Source organism: Eschrichtius robustus, chromosome 11 (assembly GCF_028021215.1).
Source record: "Eschrichtius robustus isolate mEscRob2 chromosome 11, mEscRob2.pri, whole genome shotgun sequence".
In the NCBI taxonomy this organism is placed as follows: Eukaryota; Metazoa; Chordata; class Mammalia; order Artiodactyla; family Eschrichtiidae; genus Eschrichtius; species Eschrichtius robustus.
This window is the reverse complement of record NC_090834.1, coordinates 111,224,367-111,236,408: the sequence shown is the minus strand read 5'-3', so window position 1 is coordinate 111,236,408 and position 12,042 is coordinate 111,224,367. Positions and strand designations below refer to the sequence as shown.

General features: G+C 54.9%; 1 protein-coding gene across 3 annotated transcripts in view; it reads right to left on the bottom strand.

Annotated features, from left to right (window-relative positions):
* CTTN (cortactin) overlaps positions 1-11,717 on the bottom strand; it is a 33,976-nt gene extending 22,259 nt beyond the window's left edge. For 2 of the 3 annotated variants that reach the window (XM_068556685.1, XM_068556687.1), the window contains exons 1-5: positions 11,591-11,717; positions 7,656-7,752; positions 5,223-5,309; positions 5,013-5,086; positions 2,838-2,967 (exon numbers count right to left, since the gene is read on the bottom strand). In XM_068556685.1, the coding sequence (XP_068412786.1) occupies positions 2,838-2,967; positions 5,013-5,086; positions 5,223-5,309 (291 nt within the window). In that variant the 5' untranslated portion in view covers positions 7,656-7,752; positions 11,591-11,717. Of the gene's footprint in view, positions 1-2,837; positions 2,968-5,012; positions 5,087-5,222; positions 5,310-7,655; positions 7,753-11,412; positions 11,546-11,590 lie in introns of those variants that run through there. The other variant, XM_068556686.1, reaches the window with a different exon arrangement.
* Between the last annotated feature and the right edge of the window lie 325 nt (positions 11,718-12,042).

Genomic DNA, 12,042 nt, shown 5'->3' with positions numbered 1-12,042 from the left:
CCCCGTGGTGGCCGCGAGGCTGAAAACACTCCCCAAATTCTGAGCGGACCCCGTCCAGCTCCAGCCTCCCAGGCCCCTGACCCTCCGTGCTCGGCACCAGGGTCCCAGGCTCCCTCAGCAGAATGGACAGTGGTCGCGGACCCCTTGGCGGACATCAAGGACACAGGACGCGTGCCTGCCACGTGACCCAGCGGCGGGCGAGGAGGCACATCCAAACCCTGGTTAACTATTACTCCAGTGAGCCACCCCGCCTAGGGCCCCTCCTACAGTGAGGGACCCGCTAGCGCACCGTGGACCCCCTTCCTGTTTATCTAGAACTTCAGCAGCTGGGTTTGGGATCCAACCACTGCAGAGTCACCGCCACAACTGACAACTCTGCAGGCCACTCAGAGTGTACATTCTTTCCACAGCCCAGGGAGCAAAGTAGGTTCTACTTTAAAGTTCGGAGCTGTTACTTTCTCTCCTTTCCGGGTTGGTTCCGATGCCCGTAGCTTACAGCAGATCCAAGGCACTGCAGCCTCAGAAAATCTCTGCGGCAGAGACCACCCACCCGCAGCTTCTAGGGTCTCACCCAGAGAACGTCGGCAGAGTAACACGGAGGCAGCAGCACGCAGAGGATTCCCCAACTTGATTCTTCACCACAAAGAAGTTATATGGACACTGCTCTAAAAATATGGCCAGTGACAGCTTATTAATTTTTCCAACTTTTTGATCAAAACAGATTTATCCCTCAAATTTCCCTTGATCTTATATTGACAAGACCGTATTTATTACTGAACAGTCAGCAGCGGGCAGAGCGTTGCCAAAAGCAGGAATGTACACTGGTCCCGAGATGGGCCTGGCGAGGAACAAAACCTGCACCGTGGACCACGGCCCCTCTGAGCCCCGAAAGAGGCGTGCGAGATGCTCAGACCACAGCGCGGATGGGATCCCGAAGGCCGCTGCGCCTTCCCAGCCCACAATCCTCTCACAAGTAGGTGCCTGCCCAAGATGTGTTTTTTTCTGGAAGTCTCTATCACACAGTCTCAACACGCAGATCTCAGGGCTTTTTTTCAATTTCTGGAAAGGACAAGTTGCAAATAACTTCAGGGTTATTTGTTTCGGTTTGGAACCTTAGTGATTTCTGACGACAGGCTGGTCCAGCGGTGCTCACGTGAGCTGCCAGGTGTGCAGGGAGGCGCAGGGGGAGGACGCGCCCGCCGACCGCGGTGCCCCCGCTGGATCCACCTGAGGGGAACCGCCCGGCTGGAGGGAGAGCTCGGTTCCCTGAGCCATCCGGGTGCCGGTAACACACGGCTGCAGGCGCTCACACACCGTCCACTGAGCGCCTCGACGGGAGGACAGCACAGCTCGTCCAGGCCTCGTCCAGGCCTCGACAGGAAGGACAGCACAATGCAGGAGTGGCGCTGACAGAGGGCAGCACAGACAAAAGCACGGGGGGAGGCAGCCGCGGGCCGGCGGGAGGCCTGCTGGACCAGAGGGGCCAGGGCCGGAGGTGCCGGGGGTGATGGGGCTCAGCCGGCACGGGGCAGGCCGGCAGCAGCCAAAGCAACTGTTCCGTTGTCCTTATCCAGAGCTTCCTGGATACATCTGCAACGTTTTCCCCAACAGGTTTTTCCGACCCAGAGCTGGGGACCCAGGTTTATACTGAACGTCTCTTTGCTTTCACTCCTCGTAACCCTGAGAGCCTGGGCTCTGTTGGGTGGGAAAGGCTTCTACCTACATGATGCTTTCATTGCCCGAAAAACATGGGGATTTTGCCCGTTTGTGCTCCTAAAAGCCACCAGACTTTCTAGGATCCAAAGGTGGTTTCCGCTCCCCACTCCCCTGCGTGCTGTCCAGACGTCTCTGGGAGTGACGGGGTCACTGGGGGAGTCCCTGTCTCTCTCCTGCAGCCTGCCCTTCATAGACTCCGTCTCCAGGCTCATTTCAGACCTGGCTTGGGGTGCCCACAGGTCCCCATGTATCCACTCTGTGGTGACAGAGCCCAGACGGCACACCGTGACACAGCCGTGTCATTCCAGGCCCAGCTCAGATGCCGAGTCCGATCCAGGCACAAGGGGGACAGGGGTGGAATTACAGCCCAGAACCCGACCCAGCTGATACCTCTGCACAGAATAAAGGCAGGCATCTCGCATTACCAGCCTGGGAAACCTACCTCTCTGGGGACGTCTAAAGACTGCAGACCTGCTTCACTGCAAACGCGCTACGGTCTACCGTCCTCTCTGCAGGGCGGACACGAGCCCCGCCAGCTGATCCAATCCCTTCTCTGAGTGCCAGCAAAGGCTGCTGCATTGCTAACAGCTTCAGTCTCCACCTACTTGGACTTGCCTGCCCCCAGCCTGGTGGGCAGTGGCATGACGCCGGGGGCCAGGGTCCTCTCTGAAGTTCACTAAATGTGGGAAGGACGTCAGCACGCCTGGTGGCTGAATTTCCACCCTTGACGGGAAACAAGGCCCGCAGACTCGGCTCCGGTCTGCAGATGGGTAGCGTTCAGGCCGCAGGCTGAACCGCCGCGGTGACGACCACACCTGCGGACAGGCCGCTTCCAGGCCTCCGTCCTGGTCACAGAGCGGCCTCTGGCAGAACCTGATCTCCTGCTCCGGGGCTCCCGACACACCACCCACTCCCCAGCAACTCAGCATCTTAGAAGACCTTCCAAAAACGGGAGCCCTTCGCGGGTAAGGTCAATGGAGAGAGGATTACTTCTGGCAAATCCGTCCTCAACAAGTGGACTCCCAACTTTTCATCTAAGGGGGAGGTCTGAGTGACCACTCTGCCGACCACGGTGAGGTCAGGCACGCCAGGACCCCAACACGACGTGGCCGGGCACTTACTTTGTCCATTCTGTCCTGCTCCACACCAAACTTCCCTCCGTAGCCGTGCGAGGCTTTGGGTCCCGTTTCGAGCTCCTTCTCCTTGAGGGTCTGGTGTTCTTGAAACACATTCTCTCTCAGCTTGTGTATGCTTGGGGGGAAGAGATCAAACAGGAAGAAACCGGTCAGACAGACGTGCGTCCTTGCTTTCCAGGAGGACAGACGAGGATAGGACGTGTCATCTCGGCAGATCTGCAAGGTTTCACTACTCGGTGGCTCCCCAGTCCGTCTCCCTTGTGCTTGCTTTACTGTTCCGCCAGCTGGTCCCCCAACTTCAGCAGTTCTCAGAGTCAGATGCAAGTTAACAGAAAAGAGAAACTAATCTGAACTCACACAGTGAATCATCCCAAACCACCCCCCCACCCCCCACCACACACACACACAGAGCTGTGCTGAAATGTGGACTTTCTCCCACAAGGGGAAAAGCTCCTCAGGGTTTTATCAGGCACCTGACTCGGGAGAGCTAGTTCTGTAAACGTCCCCAGAGGCAGAGGGGAAAAGCAGAGTCAACGGCCCCGCACCCCAGGCAGCCCTAGGACAGAAGCCCGGAGACGCAAAACACTTAAGACGGTTGCTCTTTCCTTGGGGTACTCCAGCTTTTCATTCAAAGGTGAAGTGAGAGGTTTGCAGAATTTACAATGTGAGCACCATTTTTACTTTAAACACTGGGAACAGTGGGACAGATCACAAGATGTGGCCAAAACCGGGCAGGCCAGGAAGCCTCTGCAGCTGTCTCCGTCGGGAGACCCACAGCCACACGACGGCCACCTGATCCGGTGCCTCTCTGCCCAAGGGACAACACATCCACACCTCAACATCTGGACAACAATCCCAGAAGTTCGGCTACAAAACCAACCAGGCCTGGCCACCTCCCGACCCCCTGACGAGCGCGGGAGGAAGCCCAGCCTCCCGAGAACATGAGGACCAACAGCCGTCCCGACCCTGTGTGTTCTCTGAACCCTAACCACCTGGAGGCTGCCTGACGGGAGAGAGTTCCGTTCTTCTCCAACCCGCCCTCCCCAGCACGTTCTGAAGTCACGGGGAACAGAAGAGATGAGAGGCCCAGAGGACATCAAGTCAGAAGGCAGCCTCACCCCACAGCGGGGGACCCGAGTCAGCCCCCGGCACCATCTCCTCTGGCCGGTCCCAGGCCCTTCTTCAGGGGCTTGTGGGGCGGGGGGGGGGGGGGCGGGGGGCTCAGCGACTCAGGGAGGGAGGAACACTGGTGTCTAAAACGCCCGAGCTGCAGATTTCACCTCCTTTTCGGGACGATCTACTGAGTCTCTCTCAGCCAAGAACAGCTTCATTTTACTGCAAAGATCCTAGGGCCAAGCAAGACCAGCTCTCTGCCGATGACCAAAGCGGGTCACCAGTCCGTGAGGACACCTTCACAATCAGGGCACGGGAGCACACACTCTGAAGCCGGCACAGCCCGAGCACATTCTAAAAGGTCCCTTCATCTACACCTCCCGACAGGGGAACAAGCTGCCCCGGAGGTGGCCAGTTACGACAGTGCCGAGTCAGACAATGACACGCTTCAAGCAGCTCTCCTATTTGAGGCTTTTATGAGAACACAATGCTTAGAATTCAGCTCATGGCATCCAACTGATGACGATAAAATAATAAAAGTATAACAAAATAATAAAAATTAAAGAAGGGTGTTTATAGTCTAAAGTATTCAGACATCCCACGCTTTAGAAACCTCCCATCAGCAGACAGAAGAGCTTAGGTAACTGTGTTCCTCGATGAAAACCACAAGATTGAAAAACAGACTCTAGAATTAGCAGCACGAAAGTCATTTGCGATGGGAATTTTTAAGCTACTGAGCACGTCCGTATACGTACACATACACAAACAGGTAAATATATACGTCAGGTCTTACATTCACCTACTGTATAAATATCGAGTCACAGCGTGCAGCAACGAAGACCCAACGCAGCCAAAACATACATATATACATACATAAATAAAAAGAATAATGCTGCAAAAAATAAAAAATAAAATTAAAAAAAATCGAGTCACAAAACAAAACAAAAGCGATTCCACCATATGAAGCCATGACCTTATCTCATCCCTGCCTTATCTCTTCATCTTTCAGAACATCATTGTCACACAAATACTGAGAAAGTCTCTTACTTGATGTGTTCCTGGTGCCCAGACCCCTGGACGGTTTTGGCCCCCCATCGCTGCTCTTTTTCACTTACATCATTCTGAAAAGAAAAATAAATGACGAGTGCACCCCACAGCCTGGATTGTAAGACAATCACCCACCCACCCACCCAAACCCAAACCCTGGGGAAATCCACTCCGGGAGACATGAAAGGCAGGCAGACTGGTGACTTGTACCACGAAATCGGGGTCGGTTTCCCAGTCGTCGGCTCCCGCGTCGTCCTGGGTGATGGACACGGTGTGGCCGGCTGAGGCTTTCCACATCTGGAAGAGCAGTGCCGCAGTTACAGAGACTGACGCAGACACCTTTGCCTGGGACCCCAAAACCCTAGAGGGCACAGGGCAGGCTGGGGGGCTACAAGCTCAAATGGTCACTCATAATCCCCGTGCCTGAGCGACACCCGTAGGAACAAAAGAAACGCCAACATTTTTTAGCTCTAATACTGCTGTCAACCGGCATCAGAAACACATAAGAAATGCTCCTGGCTTCAACTCAAGTGAGGAAATTTTCTGGAAAATAAAAAAGTCACATGTGCACTTACTTCACTCACTGGGAATATCTTCCTCTCCCACTAAGTCTCATGACAACGATACTGTCCAACATTGGGAATGCACCGAATGTCACCAGTGGTAAATTCTGTTGTATTTTATCACAATTTTTTTAAAAAGCACCCATCTTGACTTCAAATTGGAAATTTGGAAATTACTGGAAACCTAATAATGATTTTCTTAACTCGGACTCTGACAAGTCAATAAATATTTCAAGCGTTGCTTTGCCATCTACTTGGGGAAATTCACAGCCCATACATGCCAACCTGTCCTCTACTAGGCAACTCTGAAGACTGGCCGCCTTGCTTCCTCAGTAGAGTCCTGAAATTCTGTATGTTTCGTCTAGCGGACAGAACAACGATGCAGCTTCACAACTGAACCAGATCGTTCTTTTCATAACTGCAAAGGCAAAATCTAGCTATTAAGGGTTTCCAAAGAAAACTATGTGTGAGAAGAATGGATTCATTCTCCCCAAAAGCACGAATAAAATTTCACATAGGCCAGGAAGCAACTGAAAGCTTACTTTCATCTAATCAACCAGAAGCCCCATCCCAGCATCTGAACTGAGGACGAGCAAGTCTCACTTTGTGGGGTCACTGTGCTTCTGTATGAATCCAGACTGGACGAGAGCCCTTCACAAGCCTGAGACTCCCCTGTTCAGGTCCACCACCCCCCACCAGCTCCGCTGGGTCACAAGTCCAAGGCGGTGGCAGGGGCGAATCAGGGTGCAGAGCTATCAGATTTCCAGATGCAACTCCCGCCACGTCACCTGGGCAGGGAATCATGTGCCACCAGGTGGGACAGGACCAGCAATGTCCCTTCATGGCCACTTCAAACCTTGCTACCCTCTGACCAGGTATGGCAAAGCATGGCAACAATTTCCCAGACGTGGACTTCCCTGGTGGCTCAGTGGTTAAGAATCCGTCTGCCAGTGCAGGGGACATGGGTCCGAGCCCTTGTCCGGGAAGATCCCACATGCCACGGAGCAACTGAGCCCGTGCGCCACAACTACTGAGCCTGCGCTCTAGAGCCCGCGAGCCACAACTACTGAGCCCACGTGCCACAACTACTGAAACCCATGCACCTAGACCCCGTGCTCCGCAACAAGAGAAGCCACCGCAACAAGAGAAGCCACCGCAATGAGAAGCCCGCGCACCGCAACGAAGAGTAGCCCCCGCTTGCCACAACTAGAGAAAGCCCACGTGCAGGAACGAAGACCAAACGCAGCCATAGATAGATAGATAGATAAATAAATAAATAAATAAATAAAAAGACCAGTTTCTTTTGAGATTAAAGTAAAACATAGAACTTAACCAAGAAATAGTTTCTTTAAAAAAAAAAAGGATTTCCCAGACGTGAACTGCTTGACACAATTCTGGAGAGCAGACGGACCAGGCTCAGCACAACCGACGCGCCCGTTCACAGATGGAGAAACAGCTGCCTGAGGCTAAACGGCTTGCCCTCAGCCTCTGACTCCCCAGGCCACGTGTGCCCCGGGACACCACACTGTCCTGGAGAAGGGGCTGCCCACCTGCAGCACTCTAGCTGCCCAGAGTTCCAACCACTGACGAGACGGTCACACAAAAGACGGGGGTCTCCAGCGAGGCTCACTGCCCCCCGAGGGCAAAGGTGAAAGCCGATGTCCCGGCCTGAGACTTTTCCAGACTCACGGGGCTAACGCTAGCAGAGCCCACTCTCACCCGTCTTTCTGGAAGCCGGCTTCACCCGTGCGCAGGGGAGCACTTCCGGGCGCTCCCTAACATCGCGCCCGCGGCCTCCCCCGCCCACCCTGGGACAGGAGGAAGGCGCCAGGCGGCTGCTCAGACAGGACAGAGATGCTCCAGGTCCTGCACTCGAATTCTGCGGAATCCCCTCCGCGTCCTAGACCACAGGCAACACTGGAAATTGACTTTATTTCTCCAACAAGGAAATTTCCTCCCAGAGAATTATCATCCCAACCTCTGCAAACCCAGCAAAAGCGCGCCCCTCACGCCCCCTGTCAAAGGGGTCGACCTTGCCCACCCGCGGGAGAGCACGGGAGAACGTTCACAGTGCACAAACCTTTCTTTTCCAAGTAAAGATGAAAGATGCTCACAAAACTCTGTTTAAAACACGGGAATCCAGCGAGGAATTTCCAGGCATTTGTGAATGATCCTGTCTGTAAAAAGATTAAGAGTAAAAAGCTCAGAAGGCTATGTGCTGACGGGCACCCAGGGCAAATCTTTATGTGTGGAGATCCTTTTAGAACACCTCTGAAATCCTCCCAAACGTAACGAGGTTTCGCAAAGCAATCTGAAAGGACGGTGGGAAGGGCTGCGTTTTACTAACCAAAAAACTCAACGGATTTTCAGCCACAGTGAGAAACTACAGAAAATAAAGAAGTTCCAAAAGATTTATAACTGTTTGAAGTTTCTTCTTAATGCAAACAGAAGCTATTCCCTCAGTTGCTAACATACATTTCCTGTTTGCTAGAATCCTGATAGCTTTCCATTTCTGGTCCATCCTAATTTATGACTCTACTAAGAATCATAAAATTCTATTACCCTGGGTTTTTAAGAAAAAAATAACATAAGAGAAGCACTCCCTGAAGGAAGGGATCATGATGTGGCCGGGATAAAACCCAGCGTGGCGACGGCTATCGGAACGTGAAGAGGGGCGCCTCGGGGAGCAAAGGAGAAGAAGGGTGCATCTCTAATCAACGGGTACGGTTACTGCACAGGACCAAGACTCCAATTCCCCAAGCCACCAGCTCAGCACCTCTTGACTGGACACTGCACTGCCAGACATTACAGATGAATCCAATCCCCTTGTTCTCCAGGAACAAACCAGTCACAGGTACAAACCATTTGTATCGGCACACGGCTTGCCACGCTTTAGGAACTAGAGGGGCGATGTTCTGCTGGCCCTCCTCACGCTCAATTTCCCCTTTGGAAACCCTAACTTCTGTAGGTTGCTTAGTACATTCTGGGTACCGCAGTTATCAGCCAGCATCTATAAAAGTCTACCCAAGGGCAGCTAGCGATAGGCTCAAATCTACAATAATTTATTACCCTCTCAATACGTTAAGCTTTTGAAAAATCATGGAAACAGCTGTTTGAAAAATTAAAAGCCTGGGTTTTTTTGGATCCAGAGGTAATGCCTCTGGACCCCTACCTCACACCATACACAAAAACTAACTGAAAAATGGATCAAAGACCTAAATGTCTGAACTAAAACTATTAAACTCTTAGAAAAAAAAAAAAAAGCATAATTTTTAAAACCTTGAATTTGGCAATAATTCTTAGATATGACACCAAAAGCACAAGTGAAAAGAGAAAAAAATAAACTGGATAAAGTTTTAAACTTTGTGCTTCAAAGGACACCTATCAAGAAAGTGAAAATAATTCACAGAATGAGAGACACATATATTTTCAAATCATATATCGAGAATATATAAAGAACTCTTACAATTCAGTAATAAAAAGGACAATTAACCGTATTTTTAAATGGGGAAAGGACCTGAACAGACATTTCTCCAAAGATACAGAAATGGATGATAAGCTCAAGAAAAGACAGTAGCATTAACCATCAAGGAAATGCAAATCAAAACCAATGAGATACCACTCCACACATTCTAGAATGGCTACTATCCAAAAAACAAACAATAATAAGTTTGCTAAGGGTGTGGAGAAATCAGAAACCTCTTATGTTGCTGGTGGGAAAGTAAAATGAAAAAGTCTGGCAGTTCCTCAAAAGGTTAAACACAGAGGCACCGTATGTCCCAGCAATTCCACTCCTAGGTATATACCCAGAGAAATGAAAACTTCCACAGAAAACCTGTAAAGGAATGCTCATAGCAGCATTACTCCTAACAGCCCCAGAGTGAAAATAACCCAAATGTCCATGTTATGTAATAGATACATAGCAGGTAGTCTATGCATACAATGGAATATTATTTGGCAATAAAAGGAGTGAAGTACTGACACAGGCTACAACATGCATGACTCTTGAAAACGTTATGCTAAGTGAAAGAAGCCAGACACAAAAGACCATATATTATACAGTCCCATTTCTATGAATGGCCAGATCTGGCAAATCTACAGAGACCAAAAGTAGACTGGCGGTGGCTTAGTGTTGGGGGGCTGGGGGAGGGGGACAGGGTTTCTTTGTGAGGTGATGAAACCACCCATGCACAATTAGCTTTCCATTAACCTCGCCCTCTCCAGGGCAGCAGGAAGCCAAAGGGAACAGAAGGGCATCTGAGCAGCCAAAACAGACATCACAAGGCCCACCCTCTGCACCACAACTGCTCAGAGGACCCCCCTCCCACCTGGGCCCCCTGCAAGGTGACTCAAAGCACCGCCTGCCCAGTGAAAGACTAGACCCCTGGTGGACAACGCGGCACCCCAGGACTTGGGCCACTGCAACACAAGGCAGTCCCCGGGGCTCACCACCATTCTCTCCCTCAACCATGTGCCTCCGCAGCCCCTATTTGCGTGCCACGGAGCAAAGATATGCATCACCAATGCCGTTCATCCAGTTTAAGTGTTTTATGGATACGTCCCGCAAAATGTTTCAACTAAAAGTCACAGGTAGTGGGGGCAACCTGCCAGTTACGGGGGGTAGGGGCAGGGCATCAAAGACAACCCTGCATCCCCGGCTCTTCACTCTTGTGTCCGGAGGGGCCTTTAGGACCCTTCCTTGCTCCTTGGGCTCCGGGAGTACCTTCCATCAAGGAGAGGCGCGGGCCCGCCTGCGGCACCGGCGCGGTGACTCACCCTGCCGTCAGGCCCGGCCCGGCCCGGCCCAGCGCCGGCCTGCGGGGCCGCCGGGCCGAATCACGCGGTCGGGCCCCGGCGGCTTAAGCCCCGACCAAGCTCCGCGGGGCCAAGTCACCGCGGAGCGCCAGCGGGGAGCGCTCGCCCGGGACGCCTCCGGAGCTGCGTCCAGCGGGAGGAGGATTCCTCGCCCCGGGGCCCGACGCGGCCAGATCCCAGGGGGAGGAAGCCCTGTCCCCCTCCACCCGAGACCCTCCGGCGGGGCCATCCAGCTCGCGTCGGAATCCTCCCCAAGAGCCCCTTCCAGCTGATTTCCAGCACACCCAGAGGAGGGGCTGTTCCCAACCTACAGCCTCTCAACTCTGCAGCTGCGCCGGTCGCTGCATTTCCACTGACCTGATTGCAACACCTCCCGCTAGGTGCGGGCCCGGGCCCGGGAGCGGGGTGGGAACTGCCCCGCCCGGCCGCCGGGAGACCCCAGCCCCTCCGCCCCTGACCCCCCGGGTCCCGAACCCCTTCCTGTACGGCTCCTCTCCTACCCTAGTGCCCCTCAGCCCTCCGCCCCGGCCCCTCCCTCTCGGCTCTCTGCCACCGTCTCCTAACTCTCCAGGTCCTGGATCCCCTCCCCGTAGGGCCCCTCTCCTCCTAGTTCCCCTCGGCCCTCCGCCCCCTTCCCTTAAATCCTCGGGGCCCGACCTCTCCCCCTAAGCCCTCTCTCTGCCCCTTCCCCCGACCTTGCGGGTCCTGCACCCCCTCCTGGAGGGCCCCTCCCCTACCCTAGACCCCCTCGGCCCTCTGGCCCCTTCCTCCTAGGGACCCGGGCACCCTCCCCTCATACCCCGGACCCCTCCGCCTCTGGCCCCTCTCCTCCGCCTTCCTGCCCGCAGCCCCGGGCCCCTCCCCCTCCATCGCCCCCGGCCGCTCAGAACCGCGTGCCCTTCCCCCTCAGGCCCCGACCCCTTCCCCTTCCCCCAACCCGCCCCCTTTTCTCAGACCTCAGCCCTTCCCTCCGGCCCAGCCCCTCCCTCAGCCCCCAGCCAGCCCATCCCCTTCTCTCCGACCTCAGCCCCCGGCCCCGAGAAGCCTCGCCCGCGCTCCCCCCGCGCCCGAAACCGCGAGCGGAAATGCGGCGAGACCGCCGCGGCCGCCGCTTCCTTCCCGTTTCAGGACCCGGCGGCGCCCCGGGACCGCAGCTGAGGAACTGGCCCTCCCCGCCTGGCGGAAGGCGCGCTCGCTCACCACCGCTGGAGTCGGCCCGGTCCGTCCCGGCTCCGCCCTGTCTCCGCCGCGCCCCCAACTCCCGCTGCTCCCGCCGCTCCTGCCTCTCCTAGACTCCCCTCTCCACTTCCGGTTCCGCGGGGGGGAGGGGGCGGGGGGCGGGCCCGCATCCGGGTCCCCTAGGCCCCGCCCCCGCCGGCACGCCCCGCCCCCGCCCGGTCGGAGGCCTACGGCCGGCCTTGCTGAGACGGCGGGGTGGGAGCCGTGGTCCAACCCCGGCTGACCGGCCCGCGGTCCCTGCCGCCTCCCTCGTCCACGTGGCGCCGGAAGCGCCCCCCGCTGGCGCAGGCGCGAGCTCCGCCCAGGTGCCAGCCTGCAAAGCATGCTTAAAAGTTAGATGACTGTACAGAGTATATTTAGGCCCACCGTGCGCGGGCCAGACTGTGCTCAGATGCACACAGTCCAAGGTGGTC